At 38.4% G+C, this 22,425-nt stretch overlaps 2 protein-coding genes across 12 annotated transcripts in view; both read right to left on the minus strand.

Annotated features, from left to right (window-relative positions):
- The window catches only part of LOC113607846 (synaptotagmin-like protein 2), a 100,845-nt gene that overhangs the window by 6,823 nt on the left and 71,597 nt on the right, over window positions 1–22,425 (minus strand). For 3 of the 11 annotated variants that reach the window (XM_027083570.1, XM_027083567.1, XM_027083568.1), the window contains 8 exons: window positions 15,702–15,803; window positions 13,689–13,742; window positions 12,396–12,443; window positions 8,941–9,035; window positions 5,948–6,067; window positions 4,462–4,631; window positions 3,248–3,350; window positions 1,073–1,243 (listed from right to left, as the gene is read on the minus strand). In XM_027083570.1, coding sequence (XP_026939371.1) covers window positions 1,073–1,243; window positions 3,248–3,350; window positions 4,462–4,631; window positions 5,948–6,067; window positions 8,941–9,035; window positions 12,396–12,443; window positions 13,689–13,742; window positions 15,702–15,803 — 863 coding nt within the window. Of the gene's footprint in view, window positions 1–1,072; window positions 1,244–3,247; window positions 3,351–4,461; window positions 4,632–5,947; window positions 6,068–8,940; window positions 9,036–12,395; window positions 12,444–13,688; window positions 13,743–15,701; window positions 15,804–22,425 lie in introns of those variants that run through there. The other 8 variants (XM_027083569.1, XM_027083571.1, XM_027083573.1 and 5 more) reach the window with 8 other exon arrangements.
- Window positions 15,810–22,417, minus strand: LOC113607845 (uncharacterized). The gene is given in 6 exon segments (XM_027083566.1): window positions 15,810–18,754; window positions 18,757–18,887; window positions 18,889–18,990; window positions 18,992–19,754; window positions 19,757–19,864; window positions 19,867–22,417. Coding segments are annotated over 6 exon segments (3,516 nt in total). The 5' UTR covers window positions 22,097–22,417; the 3' UTR covers window positions 15,810–18,572.

The raw sequence follows: 22,425 nt of genomic DNA on the forward strand, positions 1-22,425 counted from the left end.
TCTGCTTTCCACTTTGAGGCATTAGCTGATTTTCGAGTAGTGCCAACTGAGAGCACAACAAGCCTAGCAGAAAGAGACTAAGAAGCTGAGCAGGGCTTCTCACAGTGCTGGGGAGGCAAAAACTGGCCGGCTAAGGAGAGAGGGTCGCAGAAAATACTCTAGACCAGTAGTTCTCAAAGTATGGTCTCCAGACCGGCAGCATCAGCAATGCCTGGGAATTTGTTAGAAATGCATATTCTTGGGTCAGATCTTACCAAAACAGAAATCCTCGGAACAGGGCCAGAAACCTATGTTTTAATAAGTCCTTCAGGTGAATTGGATACATGCTAAAATTTGAGTACTACCTAGGTTTTCAGTTGCAACCCATGAAAGACCACAGTCTAGGAATATGGGCAAAGAAAAATTAGATCAGACCATGTGGAAGCTGAACCCCAGCTTCTAGTCAGTTCATTACCAGACTAGATTAAGGCCCTACTCTGTGTGTCAGATGCAAAAGTAAACCCTCTCAAATTATCCCTAGAATTTTTCATATGCAATGTCCAGCACGCAATAAAAAATGAACAGGCATATCAGAACAAAGGACCAAATGACCAAACTAAGATAAAAAATTAGATAAGAGGGACTCACAAACGTTTAAGATATTGGAGTTTTCAGATACACACTTTAAATAACTTTGATTAATAAATTCATAAAGATAATGTGAAGATGGAGAATTTTAGCAGAGAAATGGAATCTATAAAAAAGAATGAAATGAAAATGTAAATCTGAAAAGTATAATTGAGGACCTGTAGCTGGGTGTAACAGTAGATTAGACACAGCAGTTAAGAAAATTATTGAACTAAAAGATAGGTTAGCAAAAAATAGCCAGCCCAAAGAATAGAGAGGAGAAAAAAAAAGAATAGAAAATATAGAAAAGAGCATAAGAAACATATGGGACAGAGTGAAAAGACATAATGATCCCAAACTATGGGTAAGCATTCTGAATGAAAACGCAATTATAGAGCAGCTCTCTCCTGTATCCTAGGCCCCAAACCAACCAACCAACAAACCAAACAAAAAACTCTGCACTTACCTTCCGCTTTAGAGGGTACCACTTCAATTGTTTATTCTGTTTGTTATCCCAGTCCCAAGTTTCCAAATCAAGTTCCACTTCCCCTAGAAAACTATTGCGCTTAAATGTATCTCGGTGCCAAACAGACAGGTTCAGTTTCTGTGTCTTTAAGATTTGCCTGTCGATTTTATACTGCAGTTCAAAGAAGGAAATTAAAGTGGTAAATAATATTATTTTATGCCAAAGTTATGACATAGAGATGAAGAAAAAAGTCATCTGTGTAGATCAGATTTTTTCATCTGTTAGGTTTCAAGTCTCAAGAATATTGCAAAGTCATCTTATTCTAAGTGTCTTGTTTCAAAGAGCTCAAATTCATCTTTCACAAAAGCTCATTTTTCTTTCCCCCTCTGGAAAAGCAAATGATGGCTCAAATATCATAGCCGGCAATAGCTCTCTAAAAACAAAAGCCAATTATTCAATTTTTACTGGATGTTTTTAGTTCTAACTAGATATAACATAAATCAAATTCAGTCTAAAAATACAAATGAAGTTTAATCCAATGGTCTGTTTTCTACCTAAGGACAAAGTATTTTTTAATACACTTTATTTTTTAGAGCAGTTCTAGATTCACACAAAATTGAAAGTACAGAAGATTTCCCATATATCACCTGTCCCATATACATACAACCTCTCCCACCATTATCCTGCAAGGACAAGATATTTTTCAACCTGTTTTTTTTGGCATGCTAATAGTTTTAATCTAAAATGTAGTCAATCCTTGATTATATATAATCATGGAAGGGATAATAGTCTTTCTAATCTAAAAATAATCTCTATTTGGCTTTATGATATACTACTTGACTGTCCATTTTGGTTATTCCAGACTTGCCTTTCTCTGAGTTTACCATTTAAACTAGCTGGCTTTTCCTGAGTATAGGGTTGAAGTAGCTGACCTAGAAATAGCTAGGGTTCTGAAGTATATCATAGTCAAGTCATAATTAAAAACTTGCTACAGAAAATTCACCCATGGATGACTGAGGGTTAATTTAATGTTGCTCCTTTTCTCAGAGGATAACCAAATACTTGGACAGAATTTTCAGAAAGAGGGAATGAATAATCCTTCTCATATTTGTAGTTTTAAATAATCTGTTACTCATGACTAAGGCAGCATAATAAAGTTTGAAGGAAAAAGGAATATGGGCATTTGAGCCAGGTATACTCTTCATTAATCTATCCATCCAGCTATCCTTCCATCTATAAACATTTTTTAAGTACCTATACCAGACACTGTGCTAAGAGCCAGCATTTACTAAGTGTTTAATGCATACTAATTACTTCATACATATTGGTAGGTAGGTACTATTCTTATCTCCCTTTTGCGGATCTGAAGTGTAGATGGGTTAAATCATTTGCGTAAGGGTATGCAGTTTACAAGCAACACAGAGTTGGTCCCTGCCCTCTTGGAACTTACAATTAAACCAGTAGTTAAAGTGCTGAATGTTAACACAGCCTATTGTAAAACAAGGAGACTGAGGCAGCAGACAGCAGGGAAACTTAGGGGTTAAGGACAGCTTCTCATAGGAAGAGGCATTTCAGGCTGTGGGAAGTAGTTATGGACAGAATGTGGGGAAGAATATCCCAGTCTGAAGGAACAGAAAGTCCCAGCATTGTGAGAAAATGTAGTTCCTCCAAAGAACAGAAAGGAATCAGGGTGACCTGAAGAAAGACTATGAAAGTGGAATGATGAAGCTGGAGCTCAGGTTATCAAGGGAGTGGTATGCGTGTTAAGATGGGTGTACTTGACCCTAAGGATAATGGGAATCCTCAAATATTTTAAGCAAAGAAATAACATGATCAGAATTAGGCTTTTATAAGATTGTTTTGGCAGCAATGCTCAACTTTATCAGCTGTGTATCCTTGAGCAAGTTCCTTTATTTCTCTAAGCTTCATTTGCCTCATCTGTGAGACGCAGATAATACTATCCCCCTGGCAGGGTATGGAGGACATGCATGAGATAACGCATACAACAGTCATGGTGTATCATCTCATACAAAGCAGATTCTCAGAAAATGGTTATTCATTTCCTTCTCTCTTGGTGACTGACTTCCTCTGTAGAGACACTACCCAAGATGACATGGCCTTTTAAATGCATAGGTCACCATTTAGGATTTTCCTAGATAGAGAGGTCATAGATACCCGCAGTATCTCATTATACACAGGATTCAACGTTTTCTTCACCACAAGCGTTTTCTTCTTGCCCATTTTGCCCTTGTCTGGTAACAGATAAGTCTTTACATATCTAAAAAGAGAATTGAACAGACAAGAAGGTCAGAGAAAATAAAAGTGATGTGTCTAACCTCCATTTTAAAAAATGCACTGGAAATAGATAGAAATAATTATTTCATGACACTAGGAAAAGCAGTATGTAATAAATGCTCTCACCAACACCTTTACGCTTAAGCTTTTAAAGTGATTTCAGTGGAATTGATAATTTTATATTGTTTTGAAGATTTTTAAGGGATATTTCCTGAATTCCTTTCTTCCTTTGACCTTAACTAATGTGGGGCAGGGGGAAGACGACAGACCTCTAACGTGATGCTTAATTCTATTGGTTAGTTTCCTATTAAGAAAAGGCTTTGATGCTTGCAGAATTAAAAAAGTTTTTGTGACTGTCTTTTGAAAAAAAAATAATCTGGTACATACCTAATCAAGCCATATGAGTGTTAAAAAAAAAAGAAGAAGAAAAAGAAAAAACAACAAAAAGGCTATTAAGCCCAGTTCCTTTTAGGATTGGGCTTATGCTAGCAAAATAATTAAGCATCAGACTTCTGCATAGGGATAAGTAGGGAATACCATTCAACTTTGTAACTAAACTGAAATGGAATTAAACCTGTGATTTCAAAGATGAGTAGGTAATTCCCCCTAAAGTTCTATAGAATATAATTTAAATATGGAAACTACCTTATTCTAGAATCTTAACTATTTCTGCACCGCAGAGCATTATAAAGTATGTCCCACGTGTCCCTAATCTTAGAGAAAGTTTGAAAGTGTGTGGAGAGAGACTGGGGCTCAATCCATCATTCCTCATTTTGCTGCTGAATTTACGTAAACAGTCGCTTATCTTCTCTGTCCCTTGTTTCCTTATCTGTAAAAAGAAGGAATCAGGACAAAATGACCTCAAAGGTCCCTTCCAACTTGAAACGTTTTGTGCTTCTCTGATATTTTTATAATTTAGTAGGTTTGGCATATGAATCTATAAAGTAAACAGCATTTCCCCCCAACTTTTTTTCCCAAACGTTCCTTTTAATACAGTCACACACATACCCTCCCTTCAATTACTTTCTTTCCTTCCCAATTTCTATAAGATTAAGAGTAACTAAGAGAAAATAGTGACTCCAAAATGTACTTACGGGTCCGAACGCTGTTTTTTAATATCTGCTGCTGCTAAGTCTTTACACTGGGCCACAAACACATGCAACTCCTTCAGTGAGTCCACATAGTCGATTGCAAACTGAATATTTCCCTTCACTTCCAGATTGCCAAAGTCTCCACTATAAACACTCATCACACTGCCGCTCACCTGAAAGCGTCGGAAACACGCAGTGTTTGTCTCTATCTCATTCTTGAACCCAACACAAGGATCATGGATGTAATCTTTGCTTGCCATTATTTCTCTAGTTTGCACATAAAAGCAGTTAATTTAATATGGCATCAAAAAAGCATACCAACACAGACAACCTGACATGATATACATGACATGATGACTAGTGTTTAACAAAAATTGCCTCTAAGAGACATAGATGAAAAGTGAAATGCAAAGTTTTTTAGATGCTGACTCATTTCAAAGCAGGGTGATTTTATGGTAGGGGGCATTCAGAGTTCCATTTTTAGGCATGCTTAGAGTTTGAAGTGTTAAAGAAAGAGGATGTGAGAAACCTCAGGCACACAAATCACAGTGACACATTGCTCTATCAAATTTCCAAGGCACTAAAAAGGAATTTTACTATGTTACCCATCCGCTGAATCTAAGAAAATGCTTACTGAGCCATACACTTTTAGAGGTCAGGAAGGGCAGAAAATGGATGATTGATGAAGGAAGTTTAAAGCCTTCCCAAGGCCATATATTTGATTGTCATCAGCAGAAATTCAATTTAAATAGATTTTTTTTACAAAGAGTTTGAAAAATGCAAGGCTAGTAAGAATTTAAGCACAGATTTATCATTTGTTTAGCAGACCTGGTGAGATATGTGCGTGTGTATATGTATCAGAGATATTTGGATAAGTGTCTGAGGACATATTTACATATATATTTCTACACACATCTTACATGCACACATAAAACTACCTCACTTTATGAAAGTTCTGTGTAAAGTCAAATTCTCTAAATCAAATCTGAGCAACTACACTTAGGGAGCTTTCCTTTGAAAACTCCATTCTGAATCCCTCTATGGGGCAAAGAATCGCCTCTCCTATTCTTCTATGTGAATCAGTACTTTCATTCATCAGAATAAAAGTCTTGCTAAAAGACAGGTACAATTCTATACCTGCACACAGTATATAAAAGCATATCAGATATAAGCATACTTTGTGATAGTTACCACATTTGTTGCACAGAAAAATTTAGTGGTTCATTTTGTTGGTAATTTAGGTTTATTTTTTAAGTACTTACATCCAAAAAACCATATTTATTTATTTTGGATATGAATTCTCTTGTGATTAAAACAGAGAAAAAGGAAGATTTGGCTAGCCAGAAGCCAACTGTGGGTTAGAGAAAAAGCTCTCATGCCCCTGGAATCTGAGAAATACAACAAAAGGCCCTTTTACAGTAGCAGGAGCATGGTGGAGCAAGGTTCGCAGAAGCAGAGGGATATTAACATGAAGCCTTTGTTTACATACAGAAGACAAGGACGTCATGCCAGAGGAGCTGCTAAGATTGGTTAAAGAGCTCGGGCTCTTCTTGTGTCTGCTGAGCTGGTAACTGCCTTCTGATGTTGTATCTGTTTCTCTGTCATCACTCTACAAAACATCATACAATATATACAAAATTTAAATTCAGAATGAGTCAAGATCAAAATCTGTTTAGATAAAGATAATATCTTGGTATCCCACTGATCTATGACATTTTCCAAGGTCAAAGTGCTAACTGCCAAGGAATGGTATTCAAGATGGGGTGGGTGGTCTGCCTTGGACCTCATCGTAGGAGGAGAGCAGTGGCTAGGTACTGAAATAACAAAGCGATTTGTTTCACCTACAAGGTGGCCCCAGGGTGCATTCTCTTAATATTATACATTTATATTGCTTGGAAAACTTTGTTGATACATATGAGAAATTAACTTTACCTAGACAATAAATGGTCTAACATTTACTATCAAATCATAAAATGTCATGCCTCATTCCTCTCGTTAACATAGGCTTAACTTCCCTAAAAATCAATAGTGTCTCGTTTTACTTGAGACACTATTAAACTAGGGGAAACAAATGCTAATCTGATCTGTGTTTCAAGTTTTTTATACATATGTATATATGTGTGTATATATAATTTTAAACCACCTCTTAGGTATTTCTATAGCGCTATTGTGCTTATCTTTTGTGTTGCTATAGGGAAGTATACTGATTTGTACATTCTGCCCACATTAGATTTTAACAAATTTAAAAAAAAATAGCAACAAGATACTTATTTTAAATATGTCCCAGGAAATATTTACCTGGGTCAAGAAAGAAAAGTGACAATAATAAATTTTATTATATTTAGATCTACAGTTTATTAGATGGTAACTTTATGCTTCAGAATGAGTTCCTTTTGGGGTTAGAGAGTTTATGGAGCAGTTCAGTGGCTCCTGGGGTTAGGGAAACACCTTTATGGAGGAGTGATTAGTTCATGCCAACATATTCCAGGGCCCATGCAATTACATGTCAATATAACAGATGCCAATCCTAACGCAGATTAAGAAAAGGGTTAAAAAATTATGATTTATATGGATGAGAAAAGAATCCTTCCTCAAGGGTGAAAAAAAATCCATACATTTTTCATGTCTCTATTATCATACTCCCTTCCCACATGCTTACAGACCATTTCCCCCTATCATAGCCGTAATACATTCTACCTGGTACATCAGATCATTAGTGATTATTGGAAGGATAGGACCTTGTCTTGATGACCTGGAACACTGATTTTCATAAAGTTGGTACTCAACAAATGTGACTGACACTAAGCCTCAAAGGGACAGTGGACAAAGAAGCAATGTCTGATTTCATCCCACTTCCTTTAACATTCAGTCCAACCCCAGGTACTTTGAAAGGTAAAATGATGCAGCTTAATTTGGTATCTCTGACGTACAAACTCAACCAATTTGGACTGTCTTTTGTGCGGAGCAAGTGAGGCAGCAGGTTAAAACTGAAGGGAGGAGAAAAATAAAAAATCAGGCCAATCAGGTATCATTGGCCTCTCAAATTATTAGATGGTTCATTCATATGACCAACCAAGACCAAAGCATATCTACAAAGGTATAAAACCATAGGAACTCCATGAGGTGCCTATGCTGGTTTCCAGCTAATGAGTTAGTTTCAAAGAATGAGTGATTCTTTCCAAAGGAACTGTAATGTGGGCTCTTAAGCAAATGCAGGGGCTGAATACTTGCAACTATAGTTCATCTAAGGCTCAAGAGTAGATAGAACGGTGCCCAGGCGGTGGGGGAGAAGGGATGTAATTTATATATTGTCCAGAGCTTTCCTTACATTCCATCTACTAAGAGAACACTTAAGGATGAAGCTTTTATTTCGCCATTAAAAATCAGACCAAAACTGCAAATGGGAACAGCTAACATTAAGGTACTCTGTGACAGCACTGTGCTATGTGTTTTCCCTGCACTATCTCACTGACCCCTCACAATCTAATGAGGTAGGTACTAGGAAAGCACTCAGGGAAGCTAAGGAAATTGTCCATAATCACGTAACAAATTAGTAGCATGGCCAGAACTGGGAGTGCCTAACCTCAAAGCTCAGGCTCCTCACTAGCTGGTGGCAAGAACATGGAATCTTAGTTAAGTCACAGGATCTGAGTTCAAATCCTAAATCTACTTTTTAGTAGCTGTTGGATTTGGGGAAAGTTATTAAACCTCTGTGAGGCTCTTTCTTCTTTTATAAAATGGAGAAATTTGTACCTACCACACTCTGTTTGTGAGAGTTACACATCAGAGCGAATATCAAGTGCCTGGTACTTACTAGGTACCAAATGAATAATAGGTAATAGTCATGTTCTTACTTGAGACAGTAGGTATAGTAGTTAATAGCATGGGGGTCGGATCTGTACTCCAGTGCTGGTTTAACCCCTTTCTAGCTGAGTGAGGTTACCTTACCTCTCTTACTCTCAGTTTTCTCATCTGTAATATCTGGGGATAATGATGGTGCCCACCTCCCAGGGTTAATGGAGGATTAAATGAGATAATGTATGTAAAGTGCTTACCCCCAGTTGATATCCTTAAAGTTTGCTATGTCATTGTTACTTTACTATTTTAACATATGCTTTCAAGCTAGTCATGCTACCTAGACTTAGCTTTCACAAATCAACTGTACTCTAAAACTACAGAGGAGCTCATGCCAACATTTTTCTGCTGGATTTCTTATTTTGTACCCACTTTGAAACCAAAGTCACATTCCCAAATCTATGCACTTTGACTTCACCACCAATAAGAGTTACTGTATGAGTCAAATGAGATGTGCCTTGCCTTGTTCCAGGACTAACAACACTACCTCTATTGACATGCGAGGCGAAGGTCAGTCCTGCTGACCTCTTCGGTCTCTGCTATGGCTGAATACAGATACACCAACCTTGGCATAGCAAATCCACCTATTTGGTTCCATTTTTCGGACGGTACAAAAGACAAACTTGCCTCATCTTGGAGAAATGCTGGAACAGACTTGCTCATCCTTTTGAGTTTGTCAGGGTGGGAAAACTGATTATCAGGTTGTGAAGGCACTGTGGAAACTAAACAGTAGCATTTCCATTCAAAATTATCCTCACAGTTGTCAGACAAACATAAGGCATAAGTTGAAAACACACTTTTCTTTCGTCTATGAACAGAGATGTTTTTGTAAATTGGTTAAAGGAATAGTAGTTCACATGCACAGGACCATAAGGTAAGCAACATGCAGTTATAGAGAGAGAACTAAGCAAGGAGTTGAACCAAATAGAAAACAAAAATTTAAAAACCACTAGGTTTACTGGACTGCAGGACTGGATTTGAATTATACTGAAACCTACTACCAATGTGAATTGGTTTTAACTGATATTTTTTCACATTAGAGCTTTGAACCGCAAGATCTGTACTTTATTGGTTCATCTCCTTGAGATATATTACATTTTTAACATGCTGCAGGCTGAAAAACTATTTCATCAGATAGCAAGGATCTTTGCACACAATTCAATCATAAAAGTTTTCTGGCTATTGAGTGTCTAAAAGGAGGTTGGTTTCTTTAGTGATTGCTGGGATTACCTGTAAGAGTGTTTCGCCCTCAGAAAGTCGTGAAAGACTACAATTTCAAAACGAATTATTTTTTGAAAATGGAAATTATTTAGATACCTTTCAATTCAGAGAGTTTTCAATAGAGATATCCCAAGGCAAGTTTGAATGGTTCAATTTAAGATACTCTAAGAATTTACTATGAAAATGTAGCATATGGTTTCTTTCTGATACAGTAAGTATGTGTGTGGAAGTCACAATAAGATGATGAATTTGCTTCCTCGTTTGTGTAACTCTAGTTAGAAAACTTTCTTCTTCTTTGCCTAAGAATGACAATGTCTAAGCTTTTCTTATGGTGAATCAGAGCTTCTATATTGAATGGCTTAATATTTTTCAAGGCACTTAGAACAGTGTCTGGCACATATTAGGCCTTATGTAAATATTTGCTAAACAAATAAACATTATCTGATAGGAAATCTTTAAATTATCTTTTCAATGTGATATAAATATACTGACTTGACTTTCTCATTGAAAGAGATACTAGGAAAACAGATAAATAAAAATCAAATTGTATTTCTACATATAACTCAAAAGGCTCAAATTTAGTCCTGAGCATTAGCTAAGTTCATCTTTAGTTAAAAGAAATCTAATGAAGGAATACAGAAACTTGAACTACACATATTAAATATTTGCTCATTCACATAATAGTTCTCACCTAGCTTTAGGCTCACAAATGCATCAAAATACATTCATGGTGTCTCACAAGATGAGACCTACTTTAATTACTTCCCATTAAACAATAACACATGTGTGGGTGTATTCAGGTGACTTATACTGAAGCAGTATAAAAGTAGATCCCACAAGGGCACAATGTAGCCCAATGAGTATGTAAAAAGTATATATCTGTTACTCAAATGTAGTCAGTTTTACACTTATTGGGCTTTAGTTATTTGTGTTTTGATCATGCATTTCATTTTGTCTTGTGGTAAGAATACACTCTTTACTAGAGAAAAGGAATAACCCCAGCCCAGACGTTAAGAGTCATCTTGGAAAATATCACAAAAAAGAGAAATTAATTTACCCAGAATTTAGCACACGATTAGCCTATTTCCCTTGACCAATAACTAAGCTAATTAGGAGGTCACATATGAAGACACAGACATATAGGCGTACATTGTCTATGCCTATGTTTTGTTTTCACTCCTCAAGTTAAATGTTGAACAAAACACAGAAAGATAAACTAGGATGCCCAAACTTAAGTATTCAGTTGCCAGTTCAAAAGCAACTGGAAAAGCCTCTTTACCCAACACCCCTGAGGGACAGAAGTCTTGTTTCCTCTGCAGCAGCCGGACAGAGAACACACACCAAGGGCTGAAGCTTGGATTGACTTCTTTCGTAGGTGGTTCTTATGAATTTGTCAGGTCATGTGCCAAAGCTCAGCTCCTTCATCTCTGGCAGGAGAACCTCATGAGCAAAGTTTCAGATTTCGGATGAGATGTCACAGCTTTCAAGCACCAGCACTTCTCTACCTAATGGCTCCTTCCTTTGGCTGCTCTTCTCTTTAAGAATCATCAGCACATCCAAAGACTGTTGGGAAACTGTTATTAAAAATTATGTGGACTCCTGAGGGCAGGTGTGCGTATCATTATCTTCAACCCTCCAGTGCCTAGGATTATGAAACCACCTCAAACAGGGACGTCAAGAAGACACACATGCATATCTGCATGCTTTGCTAGCCTCCACAAACACCTTTTTAATGCACTATTTGTACTCAAGACAATAGTCACAGTTAAGAACAGCAGTCTTAAGATTGAACAGAAAATGGTAAATAATCATTATCTTTTCTTCATGGTGGATATTAATTAGTTGATGCATATTAGCTACCACATACAATATTATGTTGTGTACTAATTAATAACTTGACATTTGCATATAAAATAATCACCATAAGTCTAGCAATCATCTGTCCCCAAAGTTATTACGATATTATTGGCCATATTCCTTACGCTGTATATTACATCCCCACAGCTTTTTTATTTTATAACTTAACCTTTTAAGGTTAAGTTATAAAATAAACTTAACCTTTTCCCACCCACCATGCCCCCCAGCAACCATCCGTTTGTTCTCTATATCTTTGAGTTTGCGTTTTGTTTTGTTTTGTTTAGATTCCACATATAAGTGAGATCATACGGTATTTGTCTTTCTCTGACTTATTTCACTTAGCATAATACCCCCTAGATCCAACTATGTTGTCACACACATTTACGACTTGAGATTCAGATGTTCACTTGCTTCATATTGAACTATACTAGAGTTTAGTTTTGAACCTCAGAGCTTAAACCCTGCGCATTATAAAATTTGCTCCTATAGATAATGTAGAGAGGCATATATGACCATACTACATACTAATCGTCAAAGTACAGTTCTTTCTTAGGTCCAGATACGTTATAAATTGCTTCATGTCTATAGCCTTGCGTAAAGGCCATAAGAGATCCAGTACTCCAGACCATACTGCAACATAAAAGCCAAGTGATATTAGAAGGTGCCAACTTCATTTTAAGTAAAGATTCAAAAAGCAGAGAGACTGGCAAAAGTATAACAGTACTGAGCAATAACGTGTGTATATATAATACATATACATATGTATACATAAAAATTCTAAATATATATAACTATCCCTCAGTGGAATCATGAATTAATCTTTCAACACAGATAGTAGTAAAATATTTTTAATAAAACCCTTGTCAGAATGAAATAGTTTTGTAAGCTGCAAGAGTTTAGTATAATAATAAATGCTACATTAATGGGGTTAGTTATTTCAGCACATTTAACACCATGTAGAGCGGCAACATTCAGTCATTTGTGAGAAAGATCCTGCTACTCACTTCCTGGAATGCATTCATTTGTATCTGGTTCCTGATCTGCTTTTTGATCTACTCAGAAGAGCAACATTGAGAATAAATACCATTTTAACAGAAAGATGAAAGAGACACGAAAATAAAGCTCAAATGTCAGTTTCACTACTAAGACTGCAGAATACATCTGACAGTTTTTCAGCTTGCTTTCCTCCATTCCCCAGTGCAATTCTTCATTAGCCTCTTTGAGGTCTCCTGTTCAAGTAAATATCCAACATCCAGCACAGGAGATGTGCAGTGTCTTTCCTCTCACTCAATAAGCCACAGCATGGAAAATGGAACGAACACTGTACTAGGAGTGGTGAAGCTGAGATGCCCGTCCCCACCCTCCCACTGACTGACTAGCTACAAGAGCTTAGACAGATCACCTAATTTCTCTGAGCTTTCCTCTGTAAAATGAAGATAAAAATCACTGCCCCACCTACTTCAGTGAGGTGGTTGTAAACATAAAATGAGAACGACAAAACGATTACATAAAAGTAAGGAATGACCTTTGAAGAGCTCTGTTGCTGCATTTTACATGAGAAAGCTCAGTTAATATACATTTTTATCATTATAGTGCAGGCAACTTAGAAAACAAAATTCTAGCATACAAGTATAAATTATATTTATGTTTGCATAAATGCTGAACCATAAAAATCAGACTCATTTCCATCCCTCCCACCACTATTACCCTATTCATTTTATAACTGAACCAAGTAACACCTGATCCATTGACAAGCTGCAAGACCTCCTGGCTCCTAAAAATTCAGAATCAGTTAATTTCACCCTTGGTCTATACTTAGTTATTTACTTGAGAAGAGGCAGGATCCCCACTCTTGTTCTGGGACCCTTTCCTTTGACCTTAAATCTTTACCAGTTACACCTAGAGAGATCTAAATGCTGAGACTTGAGAATCAAATATAGGAATAACTTAACCCAGGAACCCACTCCACTCTCCCTGCCTTCACAAGGAGTTTTGCAAGTCAGAGTAGCAAAAATCTGTTCATACCCATAGAAATACAATTTCCTATTTTTAGAAACCCTCGCTTCCCAAGGGTCTCTGATGAGATCCTCACAACAGTATCACCAGCAGAAACCTTAAGAATACAAGCAGTATTAAATGCACCAAGTCAGAACCATTTTATAATAACTTAGGCACAATTCATCACATAGCAGCAAATGACGTTCTTCTATTTCTCTAACAGCTGCATCCCGGTGACTGCCCAAACCATCCCAGAACCTAATACACAGACAGACATGCAAATACATAAAGATATTTACCATCTTCAGCACTACGCACTAATTCTTCTGGCAGATTATCTACTTTTGCTTGATCTGTGCAGGAGAAATTAACAAATGGTTAAAACGACTGACCCTTGCCGAGAAGGAACAGTGAGATTGTCCCTGGAAGCCCCCGGAGTTGGAAGCAATTAGTCAAGATGCGGTGAGGGGTGCAACCAAGATGTCTTCCCCAAAATACTTTCCCTTTAGATTAGCTAGTTGAGCCAGTGCCATAGCGGGAGCTCCCATTTCAGCCCCGATGCAGCTTACATCAGCACACTGCTGCACACGGACTCCCAAGGGTTAGAGGGTTAGCTCAGAGCAAGCAATCGGCTGGCAGCAGGAGAAAGCACAGGGCTGCAACAGCCTCTTTATTCTTCTGGAAAGGGTAAGATGCTAGCCATGACTAACACCTTCTCAAACCCATGGTCATTAACAAATATTTCTGTGCGTGCATCATCATTTGTGTATGCCTCTGGGAGCCTTGCTTGGGAAGTCAACTGAAGAGATGTAACTGGGGACCAGCTGCTAAGTGGAATCTTGGCAGGCTCGTGTGAGAGTGGGTATCGGTATTTGGAAAGGAGCATGCAGGAATACCCGTCAGCTGATGGTGTTTTTTATTTTAACTCTGCGCATTCCTGAGTACTTTAGAGCTGCACCATGGAAATAGCCACATGCTTCTCAGGCAAGAGGTCTGCCAAATTGGACAATTGTTGCTGAGTTTTGGGGTTTTTTTTTCCCCTCAGGGCCCATCACTAACATCAGGAAGAACAATCAGGGCTGTCCAACAAAGGACTGGACTCGCCTTCTCTGGAAGCATTCAGGCGGATGTGGGGGGTTGGCCACCTGTTAAGGGGGCTTTAGAGGGAATTCCTGCACTGGGGGGAGTTTGGAATGGGTGACCTTCAAGGTCCCTTCCAACCCTGAGATTCCAAGATCTTTGGTAGGGTGAGGACTGCATTCCAAACTGGGACTCTATTGCCCCCAGAGCCCTGAAAATCTCTGAATTTTAAGAATTGTTTAGTGGCGTAGTTTTTTCTTTTTTAAAATCTGAGTTTTCAGTCTCAATTGCAGATGCGTAAAAATATTCTCAACATGACAATGGTCAATTTTAATCATATGAGTTTGGCAGTGGTTAACTTGCACTAAGTTTTCGCATGACCATCTATAATCCCAGGGGTACATTTTAGCTTAAAAGTATTAAGAACAAAACCCCAAGAAGTCACAATCTCTAAGTCCCTATATACATTATGCTGTATGTTAGTACTCTAGAAATCCTTCACCAGTTAAAGCAGCAGCCAGTGGGGAATAGTGTGCCTGAAGTGTTGCATGTCAGATAGCCTTTGGGCTTATAATTCCACTATCCAAAAGAAATGCATGAAAAGGGATAAAAGAGAAAGCAAAGTCCTTGAAGCCAGGGACTAATTCATCTCTATATCATGCAAAAATTCATCAGACATCCAACACTGTCATATGTAACATGGTCTCTTCATAAATGCTCTTGTTAATAGCCTGTTGATTTTGAGTCCCAGCTCTGCTGTATGATAGGAAGCAAACTACTTTACCTCTGTGAACTTCACTTTCCTCATCTGTAAAATGGGAGTAACAATTTGTCCCTCACAGGGTTGCCTATGCCAGTTAAATGGGAAAATGCATGTAAAACACTTAGCCAAGTCCTGGCACACAGTGTTCAATCAATGTTAGCTATTACCACTAGAACCACTAGCTACCACATTCTTTTAAAATTCACTGTACTTGAATAAACACTCAAACTGGGATTCTTCAAGGAAACCTAGTATTCTAGTAACCAAACCTCACGTGTTATTTTAAAAGCAAAGTTCCAGCCACTTTAGGCTGAGCCTCTTCAGCTCACTTGGGAAAAGTTATTCTCATCTGTTAACCCCCCTTTAGGGTTTTCAGTGCACAACAGCATGCAGTGAGGCCACAGAAGAGCACATACGCATTTTTAAGCTGAGATGGGGGCATGAACAGTGGGGCAAACTTTATTCTCACTTGATGAATCTGATGCAATATCTTCTAGACTTTTGGAAGGCATTTTCCTAGCAGCACTCCTTTCCAAAGTTTTCAAAACAGGACTGGGTTCTTCTTCTGAACCTGTTGCAAGACAAAACCGATGAATACTGCACAAAAGAAAAAAGAAAACAACCAAACTCTTAATAATCAATGGACACTGAAATGGTAGGTTGAAAGGAGGCATTATGCCATAAGCCTCTATACTTTTATTCACTCTATGAAGCACTCCAACAGAAGAAAATAAAATTTCTCCACTAAAGAATATTAGTATATTCTTTAAATAACTTTCCTGGTCAAGAAATATTTGTAAGCATAAATGATACAGAAACAAGATTAACAAGATTCCCACATTAATAGAAATGTGCTCTCTTAGTCTTCTACACCTCTATTTTAGGCACATGATTTGTTCTGTGCCAGACTTTGAATCTTTCCCCTTCACTTCTAGCTTTTGAAGACAGCCACAAAATGGTTTTAGAAGCATTAAAATAATTAGCTGAAAACCATAGAAGGCAGGATTCAGATGTTTTAACATCTGTGTATAATTGGGTACACAGATGGGTGAATTCTCCAGATCAACAAATGTAGGCTTTTTGGGTTTCATGAACTGGTGAAATTTCCAACAAAATGTTGGGTAATGACATGAGGTAGTCAACTTTTTATTTTACTAAGGCATTTGTGTGTGTGGGGGGGAGGTCTCTATTATCTACTAATGCCTTTATTTTATAAAAGGAAAGGCATTTTAGGACCACAAGGGAAAAAAAAAAAAAAAGGAAGAAAAAGCACATAACCGGAAAATAAGAACAGTTCTTTAAATACATCTAATTTTATAAAAGTTTTTCTCTAGATAGTCCTTAATTGTTCCATTTTGACAGTGGAAACTCCATCATGGATAAGCCCTGGTCTGAGTACTCTCATTCATCACTGTTGTAGTCTCAGTGACTAGAACAGTGGCTGGCAACAGGCACTTCGAAAATGTTTGCTAAATCAACGAATGATTCCATTAATGAGTCGATGAATTTGAGAACTACTTCTCTAGACAATACTTTCCTGAAATGCATCCCAGTTCTGCCCAATGTTAATAGGCATTCTCCAGTAAATGGATCCTAAGATGAATTAGATTTGGGACGCTCTGTGTTCAAACTTAAATGGTTTCTTACTGCAGACCTTCTTAGTGACTTTAATATGCTTTAGTGTACTAATCATGTGCACGATCTCCCAGCATTCCCTCCCCCCTTTTAAAGGAACATACTGAGGTATTGGTTGGTTAAGAGCTCAGCCACAAGTCAAACATGTTAGGCTGCTCATCAAAGTTATGGTGCCTTGTTGTCAGGTTCTTCCCTACTCTCACTCCACCCCCACCCATTTATTTAAAAAATAATAATTTAGGTTAGAAGATACAAAACTATGTACTATGTTATACCTCCTACTTGGCTTATAATTTTAAAATATCTTCTCTGGGCTCTGTCTGTCTGGGTGGTTATTTATATTGATTATTTCTTTTTTAGATAGGCTTTTCTGCTGTTCAATCAGTTACGCCGGTATACTTTGACACAGCCATATACATTAAGCAATAGTCTGTAAAGTAAGTGCAAATTTACAAGCCCTTCACCTCCTATAGGTCAATTTGGCCCAGTAACTCATGGGGTAGCTTAGTAAAAGTCTACTTCAACAAGTTTAAGATGTTGCCTTAACACTCTTGCATATGTCTGGTTTGAGAGACGGGTATTTCATTTTCCTTTTCTCACCAGTTATAAATGTTAAAGGGGCTTCAGCTTGATTACTTAGGATTAAAGGTGGATTCTTTGGTCACTTTTCAATAATAGGCCCTACAGCTACTTGCAAAGGAGCCCAAACCTCACCAATCAGCCACTCAGTAAAGCTCATTTGTTCTCATTGAGACTGAAGGGAGCCAGAAAATGACAAATTCTATTAATTTTCTACTAAGGAAGGTGATCAACATTAGTCGTTATGCAATTTTGGTTAAAATGTTCCAGCCAGAGAGCATCCTTTATCATTTCATCATTCTCATCAGCTAACTTCTAATCCCTATTTGTTCCTGGGTTTCTCTCCCAAAATAGCCAGGTTGCTCAGAATAGCAAACTGAGACAAGCCCTATCTTTTATAGCCTGGCTGAAACCAGAAGCCCAAGTCCACTTAGGTGAATATGGTAATTGATTAAGATCTCCATCCACTTAGCTAAGGCTGGAGCCAAAGAAATGCAGCAGGCCAGGCAATGCCCTTATAGGTAGAATCAGGTGAGGTCGTCAGACTGAGGCATACCCTGGAAGGGGAGGATCCTGCAGATAATTGCAAACAAGAGGGAGAGAGTGGCAACAGAAACACCACAGCCCAAGGTATCTCAGGGAAACTTCCAGCCTTGCACTTTGTTCCTGGTACTTAGCCACTAATGTGGTAAACTACTGTTCTTAAAAGGGAAATGTGTGACCAATATGGGAGTTTCTTGCCACAAATCTTACTAGAGACTCCTGTATGGACTGCCAATTAGGAAATTCTAATTAGCTCCAAGAGAAAAGCACACTTGGATGTTTTAGAGGTACTCTCTAAACCCCAAAAGTTCTTTAAAAAATATTTTTGAAACCTAAAAATTCTATCACTGATCAGTGAGAATAAAGTCAGATTCTGAAACACTGCCTGATGGGTAAAGCTATCTCTAGGTAACTCATTTGATTAAAGAAGATAAAAGGAAATGTAGTTTTTTATTAAGAAAATCTAGGGAGAACTGAAGTACAAAGAAGAATTTAGTACTATTTGGGATTGTCAAATTCATCCCAATTCTAAAAACGACACCATCCTTTATGTCAGCATTACATAAATCAACTCATTAACCAATCAGTTAAAAACTTCAAAATGCTCGCTGGAGGTATTTCTGCAGCTTTCTGCCTTAGAACTGATGTTTCCATCTGAAATATCAGAGTCAGAGAAACCTTCTTTTTCTTCCTTTTTCTCTTGTCTCTTATTTGGTGATGCCAGAATCAATTCAACTTTACTTATTTTTGTAGAGTTTTCTTTGTCAGGAGAGGAATGGGTTGCCTATTTCTGGGCACGTTCATTGCTTCAGGAGCCTCTTTGAAACCAAGCTCCTGAAAAGCCCCGTCTCAAACTACTGCAACCTCACTTTCATAATTCCTGTCCTCTGGGGGTTTTAGTTTCAGTGGTCCCTATTTCATGGTCCACAGAAAGTTGTGAGGTTCCAGGGATCTCAACCCCACTTTCAAAACCACAGAGATCTATTGGTAAATCAGCCAGCTTTGTCTCTTCCCAACACTTTATCACGTTGCCTGACTTGAGATTTGAAAACATTACTCTTAAGTTTCATTTCCGAGGCCTTTAAGGCTGTCCAGTAAAAAGAGGGCACTTTCCCCAAGAACCTGGCCTGCTTTGACTGTGAAGGCTCCTTCTCAGGAGTTTCTTCCTTCACTGACACTTGGAGCTGATAAGAAGGACCGTTAGATGATTCTTTAAGGAGTTTCTCAAAGCCAATCTCAAAAGCACTCCCAGTAATTGATGGAGCCTCAGGCTTTTCTACTGTTTCTTTTATTTCCTTAGGATGGAATTCAGAAGCAGCCTGCCTGGGCACCTCAGTACTACCTATTAACTTTGATGAATAAAGAGTCCCTGTATCACTGTCATATTTTGAGCAGGGGGTTTCAATTGTTTCCTTCAGTAGTTTTTCTAAAACAGCACTGAATTCAAGGAGCTCTGATTTAGGTTGAATAATTGTTTCCCTCACAGTTTCTGTCACTTCCTGAGATAACGCTTTGCCATCCTGAGGAACAGTAGAAGCAGATGAGCTAAGGGTTTGTTCTGATGGAGGCATTTGGGCAGCTAAATAAGATCCAACTTTATGAGTTTTATCAGGAACTACACTGAAGGAATACAAATCCTTTCTGTCTGGAACTATGCTGTCCCTTGCAGTCTGTGATGGGATAACTCCCAGAGAATTTGAGGGGCTACCTTCTACCTGCATGCCTTCAGGAAATTCTGCTTTTACTTCTCCAGAAACTACTTCCCTCCAACTGGATAAGTCAACAAAGCTTCTCTAAGTAGCTTTTGTAATACAGACTTTACATCATTCAGTGCAGGTTTGGGTAGAAGAAGAACTTTTTCTACAGTCTCAGAAATTCCCTTTGAGAAGGTAGTGCCTTATTCTGAGGAACAAGATGAGCATCCTTAGAAGAAGGCACACCTTGGGGAGTGTTGGCCACATCCCCAGAAGAACCCTTTCTGTGGTGATAGGAAGGTTGATCCAATGGGTAAGAACCTTCTGCAGCCATCTGAAACAAGTTCTCCGTGTTTAGCTGGCACTCACCGCTTTGAGCTTTCTGGGAGAGAGCTGAATTTCCCAAAGTTCCTGCCTCTGGAAAAGAAGCTAGTATCTCTCTCTGATAGGCTGATGTGTTCTGACTCCATTCTATCCCTTTTTCATAAACTCTACTCTCTTCAGACTCAGAGTCGATCCTAGTGGTTGCTGGTTCACATTTGGTTTGCGAGGGAGAGGGTGGAGGTCCAGTGGCTTCCTTCAGGAGTCTGTCTAGACTAGCAGTCAAAGTGTTCGAATTGACCTTTGGAGGAGCTACTGTTTTGTCTATATGCTCATTAACGATCTCCTTAGGTCTTTTGGCTTCTTCCTCGGTATCAGCAAAGTCTGTCTTTCGAGGCCATGTCCTATTTTCAGAAATACCTGGTTCAAGCGCTTGTTTTTTATGAACTTTTCCACCACAGGGCTGGATGACTGGTGATGAGGCTTCTGAAAGCAGCTTCTGTAAGCTGTCACTAAACGCGTCTCTGTAGTCTTTAGAGAAAACACTTGTTTTCACGAGGGATTCTTGAATCTCTTGAATCTCTCGGTCAGAGTAATCCTTTTCTTCCTTGAACACTGGAGTAACAAACCCTTCTGTATTTTTTCCCATGTTTTCCTTTGATGACTCATATCCTGGCAACTGATGAGTGGACTTTCTGGGTGGTCTCAATGGAAATGTGGTTTCATTTGGTAACACCTGGAGTGTGCCCTTTGAATTTAATTTCTCTATTTCCTCTCTTTCCGGAACTCTTTTCTGGCTTAGAAGCATCTCTCTTTCATGGGTATTTTTTCCTGATGATTTAATGTCACTGAATTCTTCGCGTTTCTGGCTATTAAAAGGCACAGAATTTTTTTGGCTTGTGGTAGTATTCTTCTCAATATTATCTTGACTGTTTGGATTGGCTCCTAAGTCCCAAAACTTTCTCAAATTCTCAAATTGAGAGTGATTATAGACCTGTTCTGTATTGGGTTCATCCATTCTTTCTTTTAGGGATATAACTTTAAAGTTGGGATTCCATTCACCAATCAGAGATCTGTCTTTCTCCAAAGAGGTATGTATTTCACTCCCAACATTTGAAGGAAGTTGCAGTGGTGGAAAAGTAATGTCCTTTTCACAATGCAAACTGTCTGTCACTGGTAATCTTCTTATAGGCTCAGTTGTCTTACTCTGAAACAGAGACACTTTACCTGGTTGGCCAGCTGAAGGATCATTTTTGGACGGACCTGATATTTGGGGCCTGGTCTCTTTAGTTTTATTTGAGGAATAAAAATGGCAGAGATGGGCTGCTTGACCATCCTTATCTAGGACCACTTGTTTGGCAGTGACTTGATTATTATATTTACTACAGCCTGTAGATAAACTGTCCATGGACTTCACAGGCTGATATGCTTTAGCAGAAAGTCGTTCCTGACAAAATGAAGATGTCGGTTCTTTATGAGTTAAGTTAGCAGTAGCTTTCTCACCTTCCCAAAAGGATATTCTGTCACTCACTCTTTTGTATTTCTCTCTTTGCACTTGGTTTTGGGGAACCTCACCTGCTTCTTGTAGTTGGACCTTAGGCTCCTTCCAAGGAGATTTATTGTTGGTAGCCTCAGGGGGTGACTCAACGGTCTGTGATTCTGAAGAAGCTTTTAGGATGTAACTATCTCTTCCTTTGCTCTCTCTCTCTGCCTTCACGTTGTCTTTCAAACTCCATTGTTCGGTAACTGTTGAAGAGTCAAAATTCACTTCTGACTTTCTTCTATTTTTTTCATAAACACAAAGCTTGGGCTCTTCTTCACCTAAACTGTCAACATCCTTAGTGTTGCATGGAACTTGATCTTCTGCATGAGATCCTTTGCAAACACTGTAGGAGTAGTTATTGGTTGGAGGAAGTACCCCAATTCCTTCTCCTACGTTTTTTGAACCTTGGCTATAGTCCACAGTTTTACTCTCTTGATTTGGACTGGAGATTTCAAATGGTTGCAGTATGCCTGGACTTTCCTTGCCTTGTGGGGACAAATTAATAGATTGGGGTTTGATATTCACATTTTTGCCATTTCCAAAAGGCATATTTTCCTCTACCTGGAATGTTGAATCAGATCCCACAGGTGTCAATTCAACTTTGGTGGATAACAGAGCCTTTGAGTCATTTTCTTTTTGACTGCTATCACCTGTCACCAAGGCAACAGCAATCCGTGACTTTGAGTCTGTTTTTTCTTTGGGCTCTATTTCTTGGGAATATTCGAGAGATGATTTCTTGTCATCTGAATGAGAACTTCGGTTAAACCAGTCTAGGACTTTAGATATGGAATCATCGGTTGTCTTCCTTATCTCAGTGGCATGTGGACCAGAGCATGAGGACGTCTTAGCTTTTAGGGACTTGAGAAGAGGGGGCTTAC

This window comes from Aethalodelphis obliquidens, unplaced genomic scaffold, assembly GCF_003676395.1.
Source record: "Aethalodelphis obliquidens isolate GAN/ISIS:26980383/991018 unplaced genomic scaffold, ASM367639v1 scaffold50, whole genome shotgun sequence".
Classification (NCBI taxonomy): Eukaryota; Metazoa; Chordata; class Mammalia; order Artiodactyla; family Delphinidae; genus Aethalodelphis; species Aethalodelphis obliquidens.